Source organism: Scylla paramamosain, chromosome 9 (genome assembly GCF_035594125.1).
Source record: "Scylla paramamosain isolate STU-SP2022 chromosome 9, ASM3559412v1, whole genome shotgun sequence".
Taxonomy (NCBI): domain Eukaryota; kingdom Metazoa; phylum Arthropoda; class Malacostraca; order Decapoda; family Portunidae; genus Scylla; species Scylla paramamosain.
The window spans coordinates 7465001-7492347 of record NC_087159.1 but is presented as its reverse complement, the minus strand read 5'-3'; the positions used below and the strand labels follow the sequence as shown (position 1 = coordinate 7492347).

At 41.6% G+C, this 27347-nt stretch overlaps 2 protein-coding genes across 8 annotated transcripts; one reads left to right on the top strand and one right to left on the bottom strand.

The window, feature by feature from the left end:
• The first annotated feature begins 1170 nt into the window (after window positions 1-1170).
• Window positions 1171-16514, top strand: LOC135103504 (putative RNA polymerase II subunit B1 CTD phosphatase rpap2). Of its 3 annotated transcripts, none has more exons than XM_064009896.1 (10): window positions 1171-1308; window positions 6155-6269; window positions 6509-6670; window positions 7678-7843; window positions 9120-9367; window positions 11329-11452; window positions 11772-11959; window positions 12299-12525; window positions 15781-15930; window positions 16079-16514. In XM_064009896.1, the coding sequence occupies exons 2-10, from the start codon at window positions 6228-6230 to the stop codon at window positions 16422-16424; spliced, it is 1653 nt and encodes a 550-aa protein (XP_063865966.1). In that variant the 5' UTR covers window positions 1171-1308; window positions 6155-6227; the 3' UTR covers window positions 16425-16514. The 3 variants fall into 3 exon arrangements, with proteins under 3 accessions (XP_063865966.1, XP_063865965.1, XP_063865967.1); XM_064009895.1 differs by lacking the exon at window positions 1171-1308 and adding an exon at window positions 4418-4733; XM_064009897.1 differs by lacking the exons at window positions 1171-1308; window positions 16079-16514 and adding an exon at window positions 4418-4733 and having other exon boundaries at window positions 15771-15916.
• On the bottom strand, window positions 12305-26476 carry LOC135103505 (cystinosin-like). 5 transcript variants are annotated; one of them, XR_010270082.1, is made up of 11 exons: window positions 26346-26476; window positions 25999-26142; window positions 25084-25195; window positions 24372-24767; window positions 23617-23757; window positions 22649-22748; window positions 21785-22078; window positions 21372-21489; window positions 20136-20241; window positions 18591-19592; window positions 12305-12362 (listed from the first exon to the last, which is right to left on the bottom strand). XR_010270082.1 is itself a non-coding variant. In XM_064009898.1 (10 exons), the coding sequence occupies exons 2-10, from the start codon at window positions 26066-26068 to the stop codon at window positions 19580-19582; spliced, it is 1350 nt and encodes a 449-aa protein (XP_063865968.1). In that variant the 5' UTR covers window positions 26069-26142; window positions 26346-26476; the 3' UTR covers window positions 17210-19579. The 5 variants fall into 5 exon arrangements, 2 of the variants coding, with proteins under 2 accessions (XP_063865968.1, XP_063865970.1); XR_010270081.1 differs by lacking the exon at window positions 12305-12362 and adding an exon at window positions 12523-14798; XR_010270083.1 differs by lacking the exon at window positions 12305-12362 and adding an exon at window positions 14271-14521.
• Window positions 26477-27347: the final 871 nt, after the last annotated feature.

The following is a 27347-nucleotide window of genomic DNA, read 5'->3' as shown; positions in this document are numbered from 1 at the left end:
AACACTTCTTGTTCATTTGGATCATTAACCCTTGGAACTTTTAACCTCCTAATGTCGTCGACAGTACAACAATTACAGTATGTAAAAAATAGACTGGACACGCTTCTTTCTTTCTTTTTCTTTTTCTTTTTCTTTTTTTTGCTCCAATCCACAAGTGAAGTACCATCTGTTGTCATTGCAATTAAAATCCATTCGGATTTATGTGTGAAATGTTAGTTTACTGAAGAGCTGTTAGTTGTTGAGCACTAGATATAAATAGCAATAGTGATAGTTCTCATCCCTTTCCAATGGAATTTCCAGACACTTTCTCCACACTGCGCGGTATGCCACTCGTGGCCGTAGGGAGCAGCGGGTGAGGAGGGGCCTTTATCTTTGCTATCGTTTTTTTTTTCTTACAGTTTGCTAGATAGTTCAGTCCCAACAAACAGTCCCAGAAGAGCCAAGAAGTGCATTGCTGTTCGTTCTTCCTTTGTGTTCCTCCTTTTCCTCCTCCTCCTCCTCCTCCTCCTCCTCTTCCTGTTCCTCCTCATCTTGCAAAATAAGATAATTGTCTTCTCTACTTGCAGAGTGCTACAGTTACATAATTCCCCCGTAACCTGGCTACTATGTATATTTAATAACTTCGTGCATAACAACACACATCAGCTGCTAATTCACACATAATTTCATGCATAATTTCAGTGCATAATTTCAGCATTCCTTCCCGCTACCGTATTTAACTCGCTCCTTCGCTGTCATTAACCCAAATTCTGAGGTGCTGCTTAACTACCGGCGTGCTTTTCTGCGTGATTTGGTGGCGTTTTTGTGATCCTTGTGGTGCGTGGGCATGTAGTTAAGTGTAATGACGCTCTGTGTGTGTGTGTGTGTTACATCCCGCCGCTCACCTCCTCGAGCCGGAAGGTGTTCACGTATCTGGGTGTCGCGTGTTCAGCTCGGAAGGGTTGACTCACCTGGCGGTTCCGGTATACAGTTTCTCCTGTTTATTATCTGCACTGGTCAGGCCACACTATTACTGCATGCCACCAGTGCTTCGTTCCCCCAGAGCCTGATCTTCCCACTGCACGCCGTACCCAGTGACGCCCCCACCTGTGTTTCCTTGCACCACGAGACTGCCTTGGGTAATTAACTCTTTTTTCTTCTTCTTTTTCTTCTTTTCCAGGAGGGAGAGCGACTCTTGGACTTCAAAATTGCTATGCAGGTCTTCAAGTGAAAGCTGCCACACTTCTAACTTGCGCACGTCTTCAAGAGAAATGTGTCTAGTGACGGCGGTGTATTTCAAGACGGGAAGTACATTTGCCAAGTGGGAAGGTGAGGTGAAGTAGTAATTTAGAGATGTAGTGAAACCTTTTGTTAATGTGGGAATTTGAGGGAACTGAAGGAAGTGTGTTGCTAATAAACATGGAGTATTTATGTTTAATAGTTAGAGGGAACTTATCATATGAGCAGTCTTCCAAAGTAACGATATCATAGTTTGCAAAATTTTTCAGACAAAAAAAAAAAAGAAAAAAGAAAGCAAAAACAACAACAAAAAATCGAAAGAAAAAAAAAATGATCTATCGCATTCTCACTTTTTTTTTTTTTTTATCTTTACGGAGTTATTAATCTAAGGCAATCAATTTGTTATTTATTAATTTCTCTCCGGCATAAAATTCAGCGTACTTTGTGATATCACCACTTTGGGCAACTGTGCATAAACAATGAGGGTGCAACGTGTGGCACAGACCGTTTATTGTCGTCCACTGCACACACACACACACACACACACACACACCACCTGTCAGGAAGGTCACGACTCCTGGACGTGCGTCGTCTCTTTTTCAGTATTACAGTGTTTCTTAACCAGCACTTCCTGCACTTGGCTACGGTGAAGTCCAGCGTTTCCCAGGCTTTCCTCTTCTTGAAAAAAAAAAAAAAAAAACTTTCCTCGGGTCTTATCTTACCACTATTTTTTGTTAAAAGCTTTCAGTATAATGCTATGGGTCATTTATTACAGTTGATGTTCCTAAAGTCAAAACTCCTCCTTGTCCCTCCAAAAAAGTCCACGGCCGCAAGTGTGCCAACCCCGTGTGGACAAGTTCTGGAATGCTTTGATTGATTATCATTATTATTATTATTATTTTTTTTTTCATATATAACTCGCAGAGATTATTAGTTAGGTTTAGGTTCCCTTGGATGGTCTTTCCCACACTTTGGTGATGCACAGTCCGTGTAAGATATTACTAGAATCATGAAAACACCCTTGAAAGCACCATGAACTTCCAAAAGTAGTCGGAATAAGACGGTGAAGTGTTTAAAGAATGCAGTTTCAGCACTGTTGCAAACAGACGTAAGTTGGCCACCACTTTTGTGCTTTAGCCAATCATGCTAGGCGACAGTAACTGCCGAACTGCACTTGTATTATAAGAGACTGTTTGACGCTTTACTAATTCTGCCTAGATGCCGTGTTGTCGAAGAAGACCAAAGAATTAAAGAAATTGGATATCCATTTGTCTGCCCATCCATCTATCTACTTGCCAGCGTGTTTGTCCATCAATCATAATCTATCTAATAATGTGCTGGTCATAACACAGGTGGCAGCTGAGCGTACGTGTCTTCACTTTCTCATTGAGTGCACGATGGTTTCAGTCTGCACACGCGGCCTGGGTCTGTGCGTGTATGCAGGGAAAGTAAAGGAAGTGGAATTGACCACAGACAGATTTAGTGGAAATGACGTGATGGAAGCTTGCATTATGTTATGTGATGCGTGCGGCTCTCCTATCTTCATATCTTTCTTAATGCATATCATCTCCCCGAACACCTCCAGTGAAATAGCCAGGTGTCCAGTGTGTTGTGACCCATCTGTAATGCATTGCAGCTGGATGGCTGATTGACTTCATGCACTCTGATGGAGAGGCCACCGTATTTATTTATTTATTATTCTTTTTGATAACCAGAGAAAAGGATATTCAGAAACAATGGCTATGTAGTCTCTACTGTAAATGAGTTTAGGAGTGTTTGGGTATGATGGTCACAATTCGTGGTGGACATGGGCCTCTTACAAACGTTCAGCTTCATTCGCGCTATTAGTGAGTGAACGGTATACTCGTGGACTCAGAAAGAGAGAGAGAGAGAGAGAGAGAGAGAGAGAGAGAGAGAGAGAGAGAGAGAGAGAGAGAGAGAGAGAGAGCATCAATTAAGTTTGCCGTAATTAAATTTTGGGTAAGTCCCATTTGTTGGAGCAGAGTGTTATGGAAGACATAATTGGCTTGTCTGGGACACTCTGGGTCAGATTATTTCTAAGGCCTGTATTGGACAGTGAAGAAACAATCGGCACTCTGCTCATGGTGGAATGGGATATGGTAACCGTGGTGTGGTGATAACTGGTCTGAGGGCGAGGTGTCTTAACCCATCAAGCCATTGAACACCAGTTAATGAAATAACCACAGCATAAATCCGTTATTTAGGTTTGCTGTAATCACAGTAGCTGCAGAAATCCAGGAGATGATAATTTATTTACTTATTCTTTTTACGTATACGTCAATTCTGACAGTCTGAGACTGCTATTGTATACTGAAATATCTTAGTATTATAAGCAGCATTATGTAAGAGGTTTCTCAGCCCCGAAAAAAAAAAAAAACGTCCGTGTCTTGTGCAGTTAGAACATAAGAACATAAAAAATAAGGGAAGCTGCAAGAAGCCATCAGGCCTACATGTGGCAGTCCCTGTATGAAATATACCTACCTATTTCCACCTATCATCCTCGTCAATAAATTTGTCTAATCTTTTCTTAAAGCTCCCTAATAACTCAGTAATAACAACTTGATTACTGAATTCGTTCCATTCATCAACCATTCTATTTGAGAACCAATTCCTTCCTATCTCTTTTTTAAACCTAAATTTTACAAGCTTGAATCCGTTATTTATTGTTCTATCCTGGTTACTGATCCTAAGAATTTTGCTTACGTCCCCCTTGTTATAACCCTTATACCACTTAAAACTTCTATTAGGTCCCCTCTTAACTTACGTCTCTCTAAAGAATGTAACTTTAATAACTTCAATCTCGCTTCGTAAGGAATACTCATCATCCCCTGTATCCTTTTAGTCATTCTCCTTTGCACTGATTTTAATAAACATTTATCCTTGTGCACCCATATGTCAAAGAAAATAGTACCGCGCTTTCACATCTGAGGTTTGTACTGTGTCAAAAACTTTAATTTTCATAGGCAGGATGGTTATGCATAATCCCCACAAAGAACTACTAATATAACCTGACGTAATCACCTTAGCCAGGAGGCTGCACCTTTACTCAGTAGTTTTCGAACGTTTTACGAAAATATACGGAGAAAAAAGAAGCATTTCCAACAGAAATGCAAAATACAGGTATTAGTTTGGAATTGGCGTCCAATTAAGAAACACTGGTGTGAATCCGTGAATCCGACTTGAGGCAGTGGCGTGCGCGAACCTGCGCCACCACAACAACACTGCTGGTTTCCTTCAAGATACTCAAGCACACCAGTCTTCCTCCAGGAAACTGGACAGCTTACCGGAATCTAACCAGATAGCCTGCCTGCTACCCGGATCTTTGGGACACTAGAGACTGTGGCACCACAGCCTGCAAGGCTCCCAAATCCTAAACAAGAACAAACTGCTGGGTGCTGGACTGCTGCTGGTAGTCAGGTGGTGTGACACGGCATGTCACGCGGCGGCAGGACCAAGACCAGGGTCAGGCGAGAGGACCCCAAGCCCTCCAGAAGGTGAGGCGGGATGAGGAGTGAATAACGTGAAGGGTGGGAGAGGCAGTGGCTGCTAGAATTGTTTTATCTCCCGGTTGTGTGACACCAGTTCCTTGTTTTCTTCCACTTTGTATGGCGCTAGAATAGCTGCTCCCGGCCGATCTGGATATATATATATATATATATATATATATATATATATATATATATATATATATATATATATATATATATATATATATAATGTGTGTGTGTGTGTGTATGCGAATTGGATACATACCCTATTTAACAACCGTGGCGATTTCAGTGGGCGATCGGCTTTTGAATAGGTTAGGTTAGGATAGATAAGCTGGTGATTTTAGTTTTCTTCTGGGTCGTTTTTACATAATTCACACGAAATTGAGGCTGAATTCCGTTGGAAATACATAATTTTCTTTTATCTTACCCCTTCGACCCACAGGCAGGGAGGATTGGAAAACAAAGAATTTTTAATTGAAGAATGAGGCCTAAATTGAATGAATCAAAAAGAAGTAAAAATCCCCAAGAAAATGTTTAACCTAACCAAATCTAATCTAACCTAGATCAGGACTGATTAATACTTACTGGGAATAAGGCTAAAAACAGAATTACTTTATACTACATTCAGAAGATGGTAGTCTTAATGTTGGCCATGCCAAGGAGGATTCCTACATATCACTTCTCTCTCTGGTTGCTTACCAGGAGGTGGGACTACCTGCCTCACTATCCTAAGGAACCTGGAGGTCCTGTTCGCACTTATCTGATTGGTAGCGGTGGGATGTGGATGAGTAAGCTGCTTGCATAGACACAGCCAACAGCATTCTTCTCAGGCAGGTCCGGGATCTAGGGTGGGTGGCTGGTGCCTGGCCACCTGGTCTCACCAGTGGTGGTGGTGAGGATGCTTAGAGTCTCCACCAGATTCTGGGCATCCCTTGGCATCCCTTCAGGTCCCTTGACAACACCCTGTCTGCTTGGGGGAATCATACCAGCAGGTGGCCTGGACAGGAAATTGAAAGTCTGCCTGTTTGAGTGTCGTGGTCAGGAAAAAACAAGGGAGGCTCCGTGGGTCCTGGGGTTGACCTCAATATTGTTCCGAGCGAGCCTGGTAGATGGTGATTGGTCAAGGTTCTCATCAGCATTAATAACACACTATCCATGCTGTTGTCTTCTACCTCCTATACCTAGCTGATATTCTCTTCTGTCTGGTTTTGGCATGATTATCGCAAAATACTCACACTTTAGTGAGTTACAGTCCCACAAAACGGGTTCAGCGTACATGTTTCAAACTTCCAAGAGGTGACTGGGGTGTTGAATGATTTTCAGCGCCCTCTCAAGTATAAAAAAAACATGATACATAATACTTCACAGGCTTCCCCTCTGGATCCAAGACTGTTTTTATGTGATAATGATGGGACTATTTCCAGGCAGGAGACCCTCAAGGCCACTTCAGAATGTGTTCAAGCAGCTCACCGGCGTGCCCAGGAGTACTTCCTCAGTATGATAGAAGGCCCCGTGGAACCCCAGGTGTTTGTGGCCAAAGTAAGTTTGCTTTCTCATGCTTGTAAATAGAGACGAATACTTCTGCAACCTGCAGATTGTGGAATTACAGAAATGTGATTTTGTTTGCAATTTGTATTTGTGATGAAGTTTAAGATATGCTTGCCTGCAGATGTAGCCTTGGCTTTGTAATTGAAATATTACTTGAACATCAGAGAACATTGGAAGAAAGTTGGCAATGTATGTAAAGTAGTTACTTTTCCTTCCCTGTTCCTCTGCAGGCAAAGTACATCAACCCACAGGTGTATAGTGATGTGGTGGTGGAACGTGCTGTGGCAGGGCTGTGTGGTTATCCAATGTGCTCCAATACCTTCACTGACACCTATGGCTCCAGGAGCTATGTCATCCGTAACAACATACTCTATGACATCACTGAACGCAGGGTGAGTAGCACTGTCAATCTTTGAGGCCTTGTCCTTCTCTGAGGATGGCTGCAGCAGGAAAGTCTTCATCTTTCTGTTCTGGCCTTTCTTCATTGCATACCGAAAACTTAACATGTCATTTCTGTTCATTCAGTACTCATCTGCTATCTATTTTCCATTATTCTGGTTACCTCCCTCCTACGTTTAGTTACTCAGTTTAATGAGAGAGAGAGTTTGGGTGAGGATTGGCAGTGGATCACCACCTCACCCACACCTTCCTTGTCATCAAAATGAATCCAAACTAAAACCATTTTGCCTGCTTTCTGCTAGCCAATTTCAGGTTTTGAAGCACAGGATATGCCCTGCCTTCACCCTCCTGCAGGGAGGGCTTCCCTTCACCAGTTTACATGAGACATAGTATAGTACTTTTTTGGATTAGAATGGTTATATTTCTTGATGCAACTATTTCACTCTGTAATGTTTTCTGCAGAAAATTTTTCTTTTCCCCAGTAGGTTTCTATGTGCAGAGTGAGGCTTATATTAAAGTTGATTAATATTGTAATGGGATAGTGTTGTTGAGATGGAGGGTGCTTCAGTTTATACTTTTCCCATATAGTTCTCCCAAGTGGTGGTGGTTTTTGTTTGGGAACAACCAGTGTCACTGTCATCATGGCTTGTTTGAGATTAAGTTCATGATTTCATGCAGAGGAAGAGTGATGCACCAACAGTTTGCCTCACCAGCCTAACTGGGAAATGCAGAACTTCCACACTGGGAATTGAAATATTCGGCTAGATTCCTTTACTATCTTGTGGCCAACATATAGCAGTTAATGTGACTTTGAAGACATCCCGGGGATTGAAGCTCCCTGTAGGTCTTGAGTAGTATGTATTTGCTTTCCCCACTTTGAAAGTACAGTTTCCCATCAGTTTCCCAAGCCTATTAAGGCAGGGAAGATGTGTGGTACCCTTTTAAAGAATTCTCATTTACTTAAAGTAGAAATATTACAGAATCTCAAAAAAATTTTCAGAATTTCTGCAGTAATGTATGCTATGAGGCATCAGAGTTGGTGTATGAGCAAGTGTTGACACTGCCGCTGTACTTGAGGGACACAGAGGATGCTGACATCAAAGACATCTGCCTGCCCAACCTGGCCAAGCTGAAGGGATGTCATGGCAAAGTTATGGACATAACAGGTGTGTTGTCTAATCTGGGCCTCTATTAGGGACTTCTAATAGATGAGCTTTTTTCATTGTCTTTGGTGTTGTTGCATTATATAGTTTACAGTACTGTATCTAGTATTACAGCCAGTATAATGTTGGGGGGGAAGAGGTTCTGCCAACACCCTATGTTAAATGTTATTTGTATTAATTTTAATGAAAGTAATGGCAGAAAATGACTGGTCTAGTGAAAGTAATGGCAAAAAATTACATTGGTTCTGACCTGGCTGAGACAAGTCCCCTCAAAATTAGGATAAAATATCTCCCATACTACCTACTTGCTGATACACTCACCTTGGATTACTGGTAGAGTACAGTAACAATCACTAAAAATCCACACCAAGCCATTGTTTACACACACTACTGATAAACACACACTGTTGATATCACTTCATATCACCGATGTATATTTTATATCCATGACTAAATCACTTCTTTGTTAACTTAAGATACTTGTGGACACCAGTAAATGCTATTAATAACCTTGGATTACCAGTGCAGTACAGAAATATTCATTAAAACTATGCTGAACCATTGTTTATGTACATAGCTGAAGACATTCACTGTTTGTATCACCTCATATCTTCCCAAATTGATGTTCATACAATGACTATATTATTTGGGTGCAAAGTTATGGCCTTCATCACTAAATGCAAATGATATACAATAGTTGTCTAATGGTGTAAGCAGGAGTGACCTCACCGTTTCAGGTTGCGTGTTGCCAAGCACATAGGCTCGGGTCAATCACTAAATTGGTATAATTGTGAGTGACGAGGGTTGTGGGGCTGGTGGTGGTCCACTCCTTTCCCCTGCAATATGCATTTATCTGCAGCTTGCTCCAGCCCATTTCTGCGTTAAGAGTTTTGAGGCCCTGCATTGCAGTATGACATGCAGGCAAACTGAATCTCCATGTTAGATGGGAATTACTTTAGTATATTGAGCATCAGCAGCAACCTGATAGTCTAATGCTTGATGCTTTTCTTGTGTCATTTTGCATAATTGTTAGTTATGAAAGGTTTCTAAACTCATGCTTTGGTTTTAGAATTTGCTGGAGTCATTGGCTCACCTTGATAAACTGTGTGTCTGGAAAGTAGAAGGAATATGTGACAGTGATTCTCAAGTCTGTAGCACTAGAGAGGAGGTGTAGCAAGTGGGTGTGCTGGCTGCCATAATGCTGTTAGATAGTGTATGTAATTTAGTACATCCATTGTAGTTTTCTCTGTCAGCCTGATTCAACTCTCTTACTTTGCAGGAGGTATAGGCAATATTAAGATTGATAAAGATGAGAAGCCCAAGAGAAGGACAGCCTTTATGAGTGTTGATGAAATTGCCCGAGAGTCCCTGGTTAACTGGTCTGAAAGTGATGCAGAGAAAAATGCTCATGACAAAAACAGCCACAAGTCAGACTGTGATGTGAAGGAGAAAGAAACCAGCAAGTGTGAATCAAAGGAGAACACAAAGGAGGAGGCTGCAGCAAATCAACTTGCTGATGTTCTAAATGTATGTATTTTTATTTTTATGCCTTTAACCTTCTTTCTTGCTATTGCAGTGAAAAAGATTACTTATACAGCATGTGCACAAAGTTTTGTTGTCACCTGGAAAAAACGTTGTTTATGTTTGGCAAGGAGAAATGTTATAAATACACATGCATCATCAAAATTATCGGTATTTACTGGCATTACCCTTCCTCTTTATAATCTCCTTAGGCATTTTAGGGACACTTGATGCAAGGTTTTGAGGGTGTTAGTGAAAAGCTGGGCCAGAGCTGCTTGACTGCTGCCTAAAGTTTAGGCACAGATGACGTGTCCATACTTCGCAGATGTCTCTTTATTTCCAACCAGAAGTTTTCAGTCAGATTGATATCTGGCCTGTCCCCAAGCCAGTCACAAAAAAAAATGGGAACCTACAATCTATCAACCACTGTGTAACAGACTTTGCAGTATGTGTAGAAACCGAATCCTGCATGAACATTTCTGCTTGTTTCTTCAAAAGAATCACATTACTCAAAAGTTCCAAGTAATTTTTCCTTCACTTTTTAATTTTGCAGGAAGAATCATCATTTCACCAACTCCATGATAAGTAAAGCAGCCCCAAACCATAAGTGAAGCTGGGTGCTTAACAAACTTAGAGTTGTACTTAAGATCCAAGGGGTCACTGTCTGGCCTGCAGTACACTAATGATGAAGGACTCCCAGTGACAGTAAAAGTTACCTCATCACTCCATACCACAGTTTTCCACTGCTCCTCATTCCATGCTAGGTATTTCTTGGAAAATTTGGTTCTCTTGTCCTTCTGTAGTGCATTTAGCAGTGGCTTTTTGCAGGTATGGTAATTCTTGTATCCCAAGTCATCATGGAGCATCTGTTGGACACTCCTCAGTGACACATCTTCCTGTAATTGTGAGGTGTTTACCTTTAATTTCCATGCTCTCAGCCTTGGATACTTTAAAACTTGGCAGGAAGTAAATGCTTCGATCAAGGTCGTCTTATGAGGCCTCCCAGACTTGGGAAATGAGGCAAGTGCAGCTGCCTCCTCAGCATCCTTGAACCTTCTCATCAAGCACTGGACTGTCCTCAGCTGTACTCCAATCTGATGTGCTATAAATGGGAGAGCTTTGTGTAAACTTACCACCTCCTTTCGTTTTTCCTTACTAGTCACCATTTTGGGCAAGTTGACAGGCTGGTAGGAACTGAAATAAAGTCACTTTGGCTCTGCCTGGATGCATCAGGCAAGTACATATTCTCCCTGTCACAGGCAAGTCCGATTACCACTGGCTAACTGCGGGTGGTAGAGGTTGCCAGTTACTGGTGTAAGTGCATTAGACAAATGCTCTCCTAGGAATGAAGTTATGAGCCTCCTCCACCTAATGCAAAAAGAAATGTTGTTGGCCCTTTGGCGATAAAACTTTCCATGCATACTGTATATTGGGTCAAGATCTCCGCAGGCTCACATGTGCAGTCACACTCAGAGTCACTCCATTAATATTCCCTTAATTTCTAATCACTAATGCCTGTAGTAAAGAGGGGACTGATCTGCCAGAGCCTTGGGAATATTCATGAAGAAAGAAAGAAGCCAGAGGGATTGATAGCCATCTGAGAAACGAGTTGTTTTATTAAAAGTTACATATCCCACTCATTTAATTTTCTATGATCTCCTGCAGTTAAATATGAACTTCATTTACTAATAGATGACATCATTACTTTTTTATCTTCCTGAAATTTAAACCAATGAATTCTATATTCTTCTTTTCCATTGTCAACCATTTTGGTAAACTATTTTTTTTTCCTTAATTTTAATGCTTTGTGTAAAAATAGTTTGATAAGTACCACATTTCTCAACTATCTCATCATTGAATATTTCCATTTCTTTCCATGCTCTGTCTCTTTTCAACATTTCCTGCTTCTGTCTCATTCTGATTCTCTAAGCGTTTGTTGCTTGCTAACCTGGAGTGTACTGCGGCAGGTGGAGAGTGCAATGAGACAGTGGGTGTCCTTTGATAGCCTGCGGGTGATTCTGGGAGACCAGTATGTGAGGGGCATGCTGGAACACTGTGGACGCTCCTGGGACAATTATGACACCACTTCAGGTTAGTCTATACAAGTACTGCTGTTCATTACTGTTTTCACACCATCAGGATGTTTAATTTCATTTGTTACTTGAAGTCATTGTTTTCCTCATCAGCACTAGTTTTGCACAGCCATCTGCTTATGTCTGATGTTTGTCTAAAAACTACTCCAAGAGGATAGCTTTAATCTCTAAAAACTACTCCAAGAGCATAGCTTTCACTGAAGAGTTATCATTTTACTTGTGCTTCTGTGTAAAATAAAGTTTGCTAAGTTTGCTGTTGGTCATAAGCTAGCAGGGGGGATGAGTTTGTGTTTAGCTAATGAACATATTGCCTGTAGGTCTAAGGCTGAGTGTGGAGGCAAAGGCTAAATATATTGCTGTTTGCCGCAAGCTGGAGCAAGATGAGAGATGGGAAGAGGAAGGAGAGGACATCCTTGATAGACATTCAGGGAAGCAAATTGAGGCTCAGAAGCCTTTGCCAAACTATGCTCAGTTGCAGCGTGATGTCAAGAAACAGCAACTAAAGGTGAGGAAGTGCATGATGAACAGAAACTAAAGATTTGTCCTTTGATTTTACAACAGTACATGCAGTACTTTTTCATCTTAGGAAGTGACTTTACAGGACTATGCACAACTGTGATTGACCCAGAAGTTTCTTTAGTACAGTAGGTCATGCGAACAGATTGTGATCCTGTGTTAGTCACAGCTCAGTATTTTATATACATAACTTTGAATCCTCTCGGTGCTACAGCTGATCCCAGTGTATCAAGTTGCTTGAACTTCTCAGATGTAGTCCCAATATTAGGATCAGTTGTTTTCATATACATTGTTCATTTTCTTGTGGGAAACCACTTAATGTTTGCAGGTGGTGTCTTTCTTGGGAGGAAATGATCAGTATGAAGAGGAAAGAGATGAGCTGGACACCATACCTGAGGAAAAAGAAGGGGAATCTCAGCCAAATACTAAGAGAAAAGTAAAGTTTAAGAAGCAATCTAATGATTCTGATGCAGGAGAGCCAACTCTGCCTCTTGTTGACTCTTATTCTCAAGATGCTTGGCGACAGAACATAGTGATTGAGAAAGTCACTACATAGTAAGTACTTTTATTTAATCCAGTACAAATGTGCTGTGAGCTGTCCTGTGCGAGATTGCTGGTTGGTACACAGATACGATAGATAGACAAATGCAATTTACATGTTAACAGTATCTAGTGAGTTTGATCCTGGTGACACATATACTGAGGAAGTTGGACAGCTCTGATACAGTGTTTGCATGTTTATGCTGCAACTGAAAAGTTGAGTTCATTCTTAGTTCATGAGTTTCGTGTTGAGAGGGGTAATGCTCTCTCATAACCTTAGCAAAACTGTATGGTCTTAGCTATGTACATAGCAGGGGAGATTAATTTGTCACCTTTTAAACATTTAGTCATCTTGTGGTAAAAATGGAGCAAGGTTTGCAAGAGAGAAAAATTAAGGTGGTAGTTGGAGAAGTGACTACAGTGGCAGCTGAAGTATTTGTGAAAGCATGGGGGTCTACCAGTGACCATTGAAGAAGAGAGAAAAAAAGGTCTTTTGGAATGATGTTGAGTGTTTGTGGAGGTTTTGACCAAATGTAGATGTATACTGCTGGGGGATGTAAACACATGCTACGGGGTTGTGAATGTAATAGTTTAAAGTGTGGTTGATTGGTGTGCTTGGAAGAAAAAATGGAGAAAAGATGACAGGAGCAGGAATTGGGGAATTTTCAGTTTAAAGGAGGATATATTTGTAAAAAGAGAAAAATGTAGATGGAAGGGTTATTAATAAGGCAGTGATTGAGGATAGTTGTGTCCAGGAATATGAGATAAATAAATGTGACAAACAACTTTGTAAAAAGCAAAGGTGGATCTGACCATTACCTGGTGTAAGCCAAATTGGAAGTTGGCTTGAGGACATGGTAACAAGATGAGCTAGGTGTGACAAGAGTTTTAAACTACTTACTGAATTCCTTATCACTCTTGCATTTTCCTCATATGTTTTACTTGCATTAATGCTCTCTCTACACCATCCATTTCATGGCCTTACACTTTTCTCTCATATTCCCCCTATCATGACCAACTCATCTTGTTACCACTGTACTCAAACATAATTTCAATTTCCCTTACACCAGATGGTGGTCAAATCTCCCCACCTTTGCCCCTCAAAACTGTCGCATCTAATAATCTTCCTATCATATTGCTGGACACAACCACCCTCAGTCAGATTTGTGGATCTTTCACCAGGATCAAACAAAAAGAGGGGACAAGTGCTTATAGTGAAATAATGTGTAAAGGAGTAGTAGCAGCACATGGGTCTTGCAGTGATAGATAAAGAGGTTGTGTAATTAGTGCTCTGTTTAATTCAGCCTCATACATATTTACATGAGCTTTGTGTCCAGCAAGTTTGATGACAGATTCACAGACCTAACAGAGGGGTTGGTGCAGTTCTTGAATGCTCAACCTGCAGCTCCAAACTGTAGCAAAAAGTACTCTTCTCACCAATAACCAACAAACTGCTGTAAACCAGGACCTAACTAACTTCCAGCATTTCAGCTACAGGCTGATTGTTCAAGGACTGCACCACAGAGCTAGGTACCCAGCACCATCATTTAACAGATTTGTGTATCTCACCAGGGACAAATTTTCTGGACACTGTTCTAGAACAAAGCTTGAGTACATTTGTGGCATGATGAATATAAATACTGCGAATTACTATTTACACACATGTTCAACATAATTCCAGATTTCTCTGTAATTGCTACATGCTACTATTGTTTTGAATGTTATTAAATACATCCCCATCAGCACTCATTAGGAGCCCCTCCTAATTCCTTAATCTCTTCTTTAAAGCCCTCTTCTCCATTGTGCTTGTTCATATGCCCTGTCTTTACCTATTCCATTCTGTTCCTCCTCTTCCATTTTGAATCTCCCAGCTTTTAATTCCATTCTTGTATATCTTTCTTGTTGTTGCACTCATTCTTCATTTCATGTATCCAAAATTATTTGAGTTCTACACCTCACCATCCACACAGCAATATTCCTTCTTCATTCTCCCTTCTTGATGTAATACATTCTGCATGTATATTTTCATCACTTAAATTTCATTACTTACACAAGTGCCTGTGTTGTGAGCAGAACAATTGTGCACACCCCAGCACCTCTCAAACAACTTATCCACTGCTTGAATCTTGTATTCCTAATTTTGTGCTGTTACGTATGTTGCTAGTTTCAATTTAGCTTTAATGAAAAGCCTATTTTTCTTTATTCATTTTATGCTTTAATGATTCTATTATTGTCCTTCGTTACTGAGCTATCTAGCTCCCAGTGAAACGAAGAGACAGCATGGTCACCTGGAACAAATGGATGAGAAATGAGCAAGGAAAGGAATTCTAATAAGAAGATATGTAGATGCTGTAGATAATGAAATTAACTTCTTAACATTTAACAGAACATATTAACATAGTATACCAGAAGAAGCATACCATATTAGAAAAAGTGAACTTCTGGTATACTAACTAAACCAATAAATAAAAGTGCCAGTGTGTACATATATCCATTTGAAGCACTGGAGATCACAGCCTTTAGCAATACTGAATGAATAATTGTTGCTTGCTAGGTTTGTTGCTTTGCAATGGTCATTTCTTAAAATTTACATACTATAACATTTGAAATTTAGTATCCTGTTCTTCAGTACTGTTAACACTGAATTTGTCATCTAAGGTAATGGTCTGTCATGAATTTTGAGGATACTGTGGACCTGACATCTTCATTGGAATCATGGTGGTGTTTTCATAGATGTCAACTTAAGCTATTCTCTAAGAAGATGAGGAATACAAGGAAAATACTAATGTCTCATTTTTTAGGTGGTGTCCTAGTTTATGAGTGCTTCATTAGGTTAGTAAGTAGTAATTCTCCATTTACACCACTTAGACAGCATAGGCAATCTGATGACCTTCCATACCATGGAACTGACACCATTTCATTTCACTACAAAAATGAAGACTGCCGCATACGTGATAACAGATTCACTGTTACACTTCATGAGTTGCCATACTTGTTAAACCAGATAACAGTCAGGGAGTATTTTGAACTCATTTAACCCTTTCACAGCTATTTGCACATCTCTAATTACTAACCACTCTGAGATGTCTTTTCTTGTTCTGCAGCCACTTTCAAACATTGTACTGCTTACAAATTGCAAAGTGTAATTTTTCATCCTTTCCCTTGTACTTGCACAAAGATTCCGTACATTGCCTTTAGTGTTGTGAGCTGTTGCATATCACAGTGAAAGGGTTAAATGTATATTGAATATTATTTGACAGGCATGTTTAGTTTGCAGCAAATGCTGGAGATGACGACGTTGAGCATGCAAGAGATTCAGAAGCTGCTGAGACCCATGGTGGCCACCTTCCACTTGTCTGCGAATAACATCTCCTTCCAGCCTAAGCAATGGCGGATTGTCAGTCTTATTCTTCTCAAGTTGTAAGTGTGGTTGCTGGTAGTGGTGGATTTTTAGATGCTATATAAAAGTAATTATTAATTGTATGGCAATATAATAGAAAGCATATGGTTTAGCAGTATTACTGAAATAATTTTTTGCTAATTATGAAATATTATTTTCTAAACGAAGGTTAAGCGTGAGATACCAAATCATTCAAGATGCACTGAGGACTGAGGAAGGCCTTAGCATGCAGACGTCCATACTCTCCACTTACTCCCTCGATCTTGGCTACAGTGACAGGGTCATAAGCTATCTGACAGAAATCCAGCATGTCTTAAGCAAGGATTTCAATGATGAAAAGGCTGAGGATGCAGAGAGTAGGAATACTCTTCAGAATGCTGATATCCCTCTGCAAACATGTCCAGGAGGAGATGCTGGGGTTAACAGTGTAAGGGAAAGTATAAATAGTTTAAAGACACAAGTACTTACTCATGACATGGTACAAGTAAAAACAAGTAATAATTTTGTAGATTAAAAGAGAAGATATGTAGATGTGTAACTTTTGTGATATTTCATAGTTGTAATGTGAACATTTTTACATATTTAAATAAATATGGATAACATATTACAAGTTTTTTCATAGAGCTGGAAAATTTCCTACAGAATTTCCATATCCACACATTTAAGGTGACTGTGTGACAATGCCATAGACATTCAGACTTCTGGCCACCTGAACTGAAATGGAAACCAGGAACACGATGGTGGCAGGTCCTGATCGTGCCACTGACTCTGCCCACTTCTGATCATATGATCACTCCATACTCAGTGAGATTCGCTTATGATTTCAGTGGTCATAATGTCATCTATGGAGCCCTTTAGAGCTAGGGAGTCTTACCAGAGAAGTGGGTACTGCTGGGGATCAAAGCCAGAACCTTCAATTTGCCAAGCTGCTATGCTACCCATTACACTTTGTACCTTCTGGTGACAACACTCACACACAGGACACTTCCACTTACTGAGCAGCTCTGCCATCCATTAAACATGGTATCCTCTGGTGATAACTCAGAAAGCAAGAGTGGGAGGGACTTGCAATTATCCCTAGTGTTTAGGTTCTGAAGGACATGTGCCAAAAAGGAAGATGAGGGTCCACAGATGCTGCTGCATCATGGAGCTCCTTTACTTCACCCCCATCTCTTTCCCCTTTGTTGTAAAAATGTGCATCAACAAATGTTTCAAATTACATCAAATTTTTTTTTCTCTCTCTCTCTCTCTCTCTCTCTCTCTCTCTCTCAGATAAAAAGGACCCATGAAAAACAGGTATCAGTAAAAAAGTGAAGTGTATCACATTAAAAAAAATACAGTACTGAGTTCCGAATTACATACATCATTATCAGTTTGGGTATACATATGAATCCAGCTTTACATAATAATGCTTACTCAAATTTAGTTGACATGGTTGATGTGACGGTGAAAATGCTTGTGAGGATTCTTTGTAAGATTTAGATTGACAAAGTAACTGGAAATTAAAACTTGCCACAAGAACCCTCTTCACACACCACAAAAGTAAGTATTCTGGCCAGAACTGCTTGGAACAACTGTACGTTCTCAAACACTGTGGCATCTTAACTACTGATAACTTCTAGTGAGTTACTAAGGTTTTCAAACATATTTTCAAAATTCTAATGATAATTTAACAAGGACTCTACATTATCAAAGGGGAAATCACTCATGAGAATTTGATTCATCATCCATGGCCTTTAAACATACTAGTCCCAGTGAGAAAACAGAAGGTTTCAGAATACCATCCACAGTTCCCACAAGACTGCCAGCAAGATCACCTTACATGTATGGCAGGCCACACATGCATTGCATTTGATATCTGGAAGGGCAATATCTTGCACTGAACAAAATGCCTCAAAAGACATACACATATACAATTATATGAAGATCAGTCACCTGTCCTGGACTAATACCTTCACTTGTCTCCACAACCCTCTTTGCAAGTTTTCTTCCTTCTTTTATTAATATATTTTTTAAGTATAAAAGCCATTCTCTCTCTCTCTCTCTCTCTCTCTCTCTCTCTCTCTCTCTCTCTCTCTGTGCTTACATTAATAAGCAAAAAAAATTCATTCCCGTTACACCAGAAATCTTTGCGGCAGTGAAGCACAACATGGGACAAGGAAGGTACAGTAACTACCAATACAGGGAAAACCATTAAGCACCAAACAATTCCCCAATCCACCACTTCAGCCATTAATCTACACAATCTCTTACTCGGTATTGACGTAACGCAGCTACAAACAAGCCAGATAAGCTCCAGTGTACCGTGGCCGAGTGAATGTGCTGATTCTACAGCCGGTTCTTAAAACACTTCAGGGCTTAATCTCGATTGTTTTTATCAGTCCGTAAGTGATAGTTGGGTTGGGTTTTCAAGGATGTTTTCATGATTTAAGTGATATTTACGTCTTCAAGATGTTTTCGTGACTCAAGTGATAGCAAGTATTGTTATCACAAGGATAGTTTCACGGGATTCTACATCATCAGTGGGCAAAACAACATGAACACAACTAGCCATCTTTACGGCCTCTGAATATGGGTCTGACGGCAGAACAACGTACACAGCCCAACAAGACATCCTAAGCGGTACCATAACTAAGCTATACTCCTGCCACAGCCATCACCAACAGCAACACGACCTCACCTGCTACCCTGGACTTCCTCACTGACACAGGGATGCAATGTTCATGTCTGGCAGGGAGCTGCAGCACTAATTCAAAAGGACAACTCTTGCACAGCCTACCTAGGCCGACCGCCATGCAAAGAGTGGCCGGTTGCCGATTCATGAAGCCGAAAATGAACCTTGTTTCGGTAGACCGATGTTTCGACCCGTGTTTCATACTCGGGGTTTCCTAGTGTAATGGCTGTATGCTTATTTTGGTAATTGTTTATCTACATTTGTCAATCTATTCATCCATCTACATATTTATCTATCTTTACATTGCTTCATCCATCCAAAACTACCCATCTATACCTACTTCCATTCATTTTACCTATCAGTTCATCCTTTTTATCTAGTTACCTATTTATCTGTCAGTTCCCTCATCCACCAACACATTCATCAATATAATCTGGTATAATATGTGCATTATACCTATTCATCAATTATCATTATATTATTCAATCATCTAATTATCGATCTTAATGTTTGTTTTGTTCAGACATAACAGTTCCTCTACTTTGCGGCAGCATTCTCGACGACCATTGACACTCTTGTTGCAATATCCTTCTCCTCTTCCTCCATTTGACATAACACTTTATTACATAATAGTACAGTGAAAACGTCGTGTTGCGTATTGAATCATAATGACGCTGCTTTATGCGTGCGGCGGTGTTGGTCTGCCTGGTATTGCACCGCAATGACTGGCGCGAGCACACACACACAGGCACACACACACAACCAATAACAGCATCCCGTCAAAGCCAAAGCCTCTCAGTTTTCTGGAACACTGGAATACACGTAATTCATCGAGTTGAGCAGTAATCAAACCTGACTGCACAGCAAGAATGTCAAGTAGTCACAGGCGGCCCCCCTGGATAGGAGTGCGCGAGGGAGGTGAGAAGGAGGGCTGTCATCGAGTTGTCACACCTGCACGGCTGCTCCTCCTCCTCCCTCAGCACTCTTTGGTATCCTTACTTCCGAACCCTGAAGAAAGACAGAGACAACATCAACATCAACATTGCACATCCCGAGTCTTCGTGACCATTACTGGCTATGAACATTAACAATCTTGCTAAATGCAATATTTTCTCTGTTAACTTTTCACTGCTATGGTCGTCTTTTATTATCATTGAGATCACAGTAATAATTTTTTTGATGAACGATGGACATAAAAAAATGCTTGATTTAGTCTTTATCAAGCTACAGAAGTACGTATTGAAGAGACTGCAGTACGAAAAATAAGGTGATTAGGGGAAAAATTAAGTAATGAAAGGGTTAAGCCAACATTTGTGCTCTATCTCGGCTTCCCATCCATAACTCGCGGAATTAAGCCCTAAATTCTGGAATCCTCAGGTTTTATGATTTTCGGAGCTTTTCTATGTGCGTTGTGACAATATTAATGCGAACTCAAACACCAGAGGAAGTATTGAATCTGGAGTACCTGAGGAAAGTAATACTTGCGTACACTGCTGCATATAGTGCCGCTGTCTCAGCCAAGACGACCTGCAGCAGGTTGGCGTACATTACCTGAGGTGGTAGTAAAAGTGCTGAAAGAAGTAGGTGATGTCGAAGATAAGAGTGACGACGCCCAGACCAAACTTGCTGAAGTTGGTGAAGATGGAGAGATAGTCATCTGCAGCACAACAAAAGGCTGTCAGCGCGTGAAATGGAGCGCGGGCGCATATATACATATATATATATATATATATATATATATATATATATATATATATATATATATATATATATATATATATATATATATATATATATATATATATATATATATATATATTCAGTGACACACTGAATCAGGACAGCACGTTACATATCATTTAATATTTCATCTTAGAAAGTATTGTTCGCCTGAAGAAAGAAAAATATGTAATAAAGAAAAAAAAGTAAGTGAAGAAGAAAATAGAACAAAGCCAGGGGAGAAGGATACCAGCAAATAACAACATTTACGTTCATTTAATAAGAAAAGAAACACTAAAAGGCGGCGACAAACAAGAAACAAAACGAGAGAGAGAGAAAAAAAAGGAGGAGCGTTTAGTCAGAGCGAGAGGGAAAACAGACAAATGAGATGTAAGAAAAGAAAAAAAAACATAAAAAGAAAACAGAAGAAGAGAAACGAGGCATAGATGGCAAAATACGTGATCAACAAGCAACAAAACAGACAGGGAAGGCAAAGCGAAGCAGAAGAGGGAGAGTGAGGAGAGGAGAAAAAAGAGACGAGACAGGACTGAGGCTGTGTCAGTTCTAGGAAAGGAGAGGCAGGCATGAAACAGAGTAAGACAAAGAAGGGAGAGTGAGGGAGAAGAAAATATGAAACAGGATAAAGCTAAGAAAAAGCAAAGAAAGGTATGGACGAAGACGTGGCAAGGATAAAACTGAGTAGGACAAAACAGTAAGGCAAAAGAAAGTAGAGAAAGATGAGGAAAGGAATGAAATATATTAGGGCAAAGAAAGAAAAGTGAGGAGAGAAGGAAAACAGAAGCAGGAATAAAAGAGTCGAGGCAGGGATGAAGCAGGGCAAGGCAAAGAAAGAAGGAGAGTGAGGGAAGGAGGAAGACAGATAAGGAGGATAAGAGAAAGAGGAATTGAGAAAAATAGATAGGGATAGAGTAGAGTAAGGCACAGAAAGAAGGAAAATGTGATAGGAGGAAAGGAGAGAGAGGGAAGGAGGGAGACAGAGGTGAAGCATGGCAGGGAGGATCAGGGATGCAGCAGGGCAGGGAGGGTCGGGGAGGCGGCAGGACTCACTGCTGTTGGCAGAGAGCAGGAACATTTGCGCCAGGGACAGCACGCCGCCGCTGAAGTCCATGACGGCGCCCAAGATGCTGAAGCCTTTGGTGCTCTTCACCTTGTAGATCACGTACACCTGAGGGAACAACGCCAGGAAAGATGAACACACACACACACACACACACACACACACACACACACACACACGGTAGTAGTAAGTTTATTGACCACAACTTTATAAGGATAGAGTACATTACATCACGTTTTCAACAAAGAAACATACATATCTGAAACAGACTAAAGAAGATAAAACAGATGATAGAGACTAGGAGCGTACATCGTATATATGGAAAACCGCATAGATATACGAACAAATACAGTCATGTGTAGTTCAGGCTGTGTGTACTGCCCTTCTACACGCACACACACACCTGAGGAATATACTTGAGCGGCGTGATGATCAGCTTCATATAGGACATCAGGTAGAAGACATCGAGCCACCACACCACCCCGAAGGCCACCAGTACGCAGTCCACGGCCACGGCCAGCACGGAAGCAGCCACTAGCCCGATGCACGGCCACGACACACTCAGCCCCGTGTTCCTGCCGTACAAGAAGCACTGAACGGCGAGCACGATCTGGATGAAGAACGCGTAGGTGGCGAAGAACACGTCATTGGTTTCCACGTGGTTGACTGTTCTTGGGTATCGTTCCTTGAATTGATCCTGCGGGGAGGGGAAGAGAAGGGAGGTGATGGTGAAAGATGGTGAGAACAGAAACAGGAACGAAGAGGAGTACTAAAGAATAGAACTTTTTGTTCCCATGGCCGGTATGTAGTACGAGTATATGTATATGTACTATGTGTGTGTGTGTGTGTGTGTGTGTGTGGATGGGTGGGTGGGTGAGTATATACTTATATTCATAATATGTGTACATATTATAGTGCTGGCTATAATGATGATGACTATATTGATTGTAGTAATGATGGTAATAACAATCATGGTGATGGTAATTAGGTAATGTTCAGGTATGTAGGTAAAATTCATTTGTGTACAGAAAAAAAGCGTATTGTACTATAAGCCTCGTCAATATGTACTGTAATGTTATCTGTTTATTAAATTAAATGATATGACCAATAATTACTTTTTGTTGCAGTGGGTCCGTAAAAGAGCTTCGTTTCAATGGACCCGGCCAACAAATACTTTATCAAACTGATATTCATATTGTGCTGTATTACGTCCAAATAAAACAAAAATCAAATTTCCTACACAAAGGCAGTAAAGCCGCGGCCTCACCTTTATGAGAGGCACCCAGTAGAAGGCCACATTGAAGAGCGCGTAGTAGAGGTATGCGATCACATTCAGCGCCACGTTGTCGAAACTGTAACCCTCCACGCTGAGAGAGAGAGAGAGAGAGAGAGAGAGAGAGAGAGAGAGAGAGAGAGAGAGAGAGAGAGAGAGAGAGAGAGAGAGAGAGAGAGAGAATAATGTGCACTGCAAGAAGCCATCAGGCCTACACGTGGCATTCCCTGCAAAAAAACATACCTATCTATTCCCATCTATAATCTTCACCAATACATTTGTCTAATCTTCCTTTAAAGCTCTCTAATGACTCAATACCAACAACCTGAATACTGAGAGAGTTATCAGCACTAACACAATACTCCACATATCACTCCATTCACGTATCATTTCGCCTTTATCAGTCGTCATGCAAGGAAAACAAATACGTGAAACATTATTAACTTCGCATGCTCATGGTTGCTTTCACACTTTTCTTTATTTGTATTTCCTATCATTCTTTTTCCATCCTTCTCTCTTGGTACGTTACATTAATTCAGGTTAAGTTAGGTATAGCCACCACCATCTAATCTCTCATATCTTACTTTCCTTCTCATCTTAATCTTTCTCCCTCGAGTTTTCCATCTTTTCTTCCTACTTATTTAAATTTTCCTTTTCCCCTTCCTTATTCTTCTAATTCTCCTCCTTTTTCTCACATGGTCCTCCTCTTCCTTCCTTTCATCCTAGTTCTCCTCCTCCTTCTTCTTACCCTAATCCTCTTATTTCTTCTCATCTCAGTCCTCTTCTTTCTCATGTTAATCGTTCTTTTCTCACCCTAGCCCTTCTCTTTCTCATCCTAGCCCTCCTCCTTCTCATTCTAGTCCTCCTCCTTTTTCTCACCTAGTCCTCCTCCTCCTCCTCCTCCTCCTCCTCCTCCTTACAATCCTTCACCTCCACCTTCTCGTCCTCGTCCTCCCACTTACTTTTTCCTGCGCCAGTTGAGGATCACCTGCGGGAGGAAGGAGACGTCCCAGATCACCGTGTAGGCCCATCCCATCACGGCACTTGCCACGTCCAGCGCCCGCGTATGGATCACCGAGACCTCCACAAAGGTATCTACCACTCTGAAGTAAAGAACCGCGTTTCCGTAACACTAATGCAGGAGTTAAACAGGATTTTCAGTCATTCATCCCACTTTCTGGTAAACTCTGGAACTCCCTGCCTGTCTCTGTATAATCTCCTTCCTATGACTTGAACTCTTTCACAACGGAGGTTTCAAGACACTTATCCTCCAGTTTTGTATGACACTTTTGATCTTTCTCTTGGGACTGGCATCTCAGAAAGTCTTTTTCTTTTTTTTTCTCCTTTTGTTGCCTTTGGCCAGTGTCTCTCTTACATAAAAAAAAAAAAAAGTGGCAGTGGAGGTGATAATTTACTTGACTTTTGCCCAGGGCTCGTATTCTGAAATGCTCTGCTTTCTCACCACGACTATTTTCCAAGGCCACAGAGATGATTAGCCGGGTTCACAAGAGTGTTTCTCCTGTTCATAAAATAGAAACCTTCTTAATCTGTCTTTAGAAGCATAAAACCATCCTTAAAATCTCGTGCAACTTCAACTATATAGAGCCTTTTGAATGTAGTGGAGGCGCGGCGCAGAAGTGTTTCAGAATATGGTCCATTGTATGACTACACCACCACCACTACCACCAGCACCACCACCTTCACTAAAAGCACTCACCCCACACTGGAAGAGTTGGTCGCCACACTCAGAGTAGTTTTGCCAACCCAGCGACTCACAATATCCAAGGTCACGTTGGCTATTACTTCACCACTCTCTGAGGACTCCTGACCGCCTCCCAGTCTATAAGCCCAGGCCTGAAGAAGCTGCATGAAGGAACTGGGGTGTGAGTGAGGGGCGGATGAGGGCAGCAAGGACAAATCTCCCCCATTTTCCCTCGTTTCCTCCGCATGGTCAGTCTCGCAGCCTCTACAGCCCTTGGAAGGACGGGGAGATGAGGGGGTAGGTGGTGTCGGCAGCTGGTCAGGGCAGAGGAGAAGGTCACTGAGAGGAACGATGCTTGGGCTGGCGGGCTTGTAGGTGAAGTTGACGGTGAAACACTCCTGGGTCGTCCCTCTGCAGGCGGCGAAATGATACTGTGGTCAGTGGCTGAGTGTGTGTGTAGACTGTGTGTTGCTTTGATGCTGTGGTGTCAGTGCAGTGTAAAGCTGTTGTCATATGAACTGTTTTGATAAGTAACATGACTTTTAATGATAGACTGACTGACTGACTGACTGACTGACTGACTGACTGACTGACTCTCTCTCTCTCTCTCTCTCTCTCTCTCTCTCTCTCTCTCTCTCTCTCTCTCTCTCTCTCTCTCTCTCTCTACATACACACACACACACACACACACACACACACACACACACACACACACACACACACACACCTGAGCAGAAGAAAGACGGTGGCGTTCTCATGATCCTTCGCCACCAGTTCAAGCTCCTCTGTGGAGAAGGAAAGCCACGCTGTCTCCTTGTCGCCAGCCGCCGCTGCGCATCCTGTCCCATACAGATAGATTAGAACCATAACCACTGCGCAACATAAATGCACAAATACGTAGAAGAGTTGCGTCGCACCAGAGGGATGCTTATATACAGTACAAACAAACATTGCTATCTGAGCCTTAACGTTTTGCTTTAAGACACCAAAGGGAATGAGGAGTGACAAGGCACTGTAGGGTGGCGCCAGTAAACTTTCAACTGAAAGTCTACGAGAGGTGCTACTGCAGGGCATACACGGGTCGCTATCACCGTTACCTTCTGTGTTTGGCCGTATTTTGAAGCGCTTTAAGCCAACTATTTGAAGAAGGAAGGAAGGAAGGAAGGAAGGACAGGAAAGGAAAAAGGGAGGAAACGATTGGGAAAGGAGACAAGGTAAGGAAAGAAGGAAGGAAAGACGGAAGGGTAGAAGGAAGGAAAGAAGGATGAAAGGAAAGAAGGAAAGATAAAAAAGAGGAAGGGAGGAAGGTAAGAAAGGAAGAGGCAAGGAAACAATGCAAGGAAGGAAAAAAAAAAGAGGGAAAGGGACGGAAGAGAAAAAGAAAAGAAACAAAGGCAGATGAAAGAAAACGGAAGATGAAAGAGGAAAAAAAAAAGCACAAACAACAAACAAAACCCACAGAAGATCTAAAAACAATAGAAACAATTGCTCCAAAGATAGAAAAAAAAAAAACAGGCCAGGATAAAGTAGTACAAAGCAAACTGATGACAATGGAGGCGCGACCCACAAAGGCAGCAGGTGTGTTATCGCTGCAACCATCCCACATCTGAAAACCAAATCAGCAGCGACCACTGAAACTAACCCCGGCTGAAGAGCAGAGGGAGGAGCAGCAGCTGAAGGAGGAGGATGTCGAGGCTGGTGTGACGCTCCATGTCTGCCTGGAGGTGGACTGGGAGGTGCTGAGCTGGAGGAGGAGAAGTCAGGCGAGTCACGAGGGAGCCAAAAGCTGCGTTGCGTGCGTGAGTGACAAGAGGAAAGATGCAAGAAGTTAATGCTATGTAGATTTAGTGGAGGATAAACTGATAGACAGACAGATACAGCAATCTGCCCACACACACACACACACACACACACACACACACACACACAGCATGGGCCAAATGGGCGATGTGGATTGCTGAACAGAAGAGTGAACAACAGAAGACTTACCTTCCGCGCCGCTCGCTCGCTGCAAGCACACTCGCCCGCTGAGCAGCACGCCGCGTCCAGGCAGGCGCTATCAAGTCCGCGGTTAACCATAGCGATCACAATGGCGGCGGTGAGGTAATGGGATGACGCACCTGAGGGACGAACCATGGGGTGATCACCACTGTGCTGCAAGCCCCCTTCACTCCTGCCTCCTCCCGTCCCTTCCCCTCCCTGGCGGGGAAGTCCCTAATGAAATAGCCTGGCTGCTGTGAGTCACCACCCTTCCTGGTTACTGGGCAGGCAGTCCCCAAGCCAGACGTAATGGCATCTGCAGTCACTCCAGATAACTTAAGGACGTCTACCATTTTATTTGAGAACCAACTTCCTCCTATCTCTCTCTTTTTTTTTTTTTTTTTTCCTAATCTAACTCTATCAAGCTTGAACCGGTTATTTTTTTGTCCTATCCTAATTTTGACCGTGAGGATGTTGGTTATGTTATGTTATATACCCTATACAATTCAAAGACCTCTATCAGATTCTTTCTTAATCAACATCTCTCTAAGGAATGCAAATCTAAAAGTTCCAGTCTTCTTTCATAAGGAATACTTCTCATTCCACATACATTTTTAGTCATTCTCCTCTGTGTTGCTTGTAAAAACATTAGAAAATAAGGGAAGCTGCCAGAGGAGAGAGAGAGAGAGAGAGAGAGAGAGAGAGAGAGAGAGAGAGAGAGAGAGAGAGAGAGAGAGAGAGAGAGAGAGAGAGAAGTAGGGGGGGAAGGTCAGCAATACAGTTACCAGCAAGGCACACACGGCACACTGGTCCTCGTTATGGAGTTACTTGGAAGAATAACGCATTAAAGAGAGAAAATTGTGCCAGGGCAGAAACCGACGTAGTATCTTCAACACAGCAGGAATTTTGGACGAGGTAAACGCTCTGTCCAATGTAATTTACTCGTGCAGGTAAACCAAGTATAAATTTGGTTCTATATAGAGACGATAATGAATTACCTTTCCATCATAA

Bases quoted from the DNA above. Each gene is read 5' to 3' on its own strand.
- LOC135103504 (XM_064009895.1), top strand. From the start codon at position 4,672: ATGTCACGCGGCGGCAGGACCAAGACCAGGGTCAGGCGAGAGGACCCC. The intron at 9,368-11,328 runs GTATGTATTTTT...GTACTGCGGCAG, and splicing joins AACTTGCTGATGTTCTAAAT to GTGGAGAGTGCAATGAGACA. The intron at 12,526-15,780 runs GTAAGTACTTTT...AGGCATGTTTAG, and splicing joins ATTGAGAAAGTCACTACATA to TTTGCAGCAAATGCTGGAGA.
- LOC135103505 (XM_064009898.1), bottom strand. From the start codon at position 26,068: ATGGAGCGTCACACCAGCCTCGACATCCTCCTCCTTCAGCTGCTGCTC. The intron at 24,768-25,083 runs GTGTGTGTGTGT...CGCCGCCTGCAG, and splicing joins ACCGTCTTTCTTCTGCTCAG to AGGGACGACCCAGGAGTGTT. The intron at 20,242-21,371 runs GTGAGTCCTGCC...GTTGTGCTGCAG, and splicing joins CCTGCTCTCTGCCAACAGCA to ATGACTATCTCTCCATCTTC.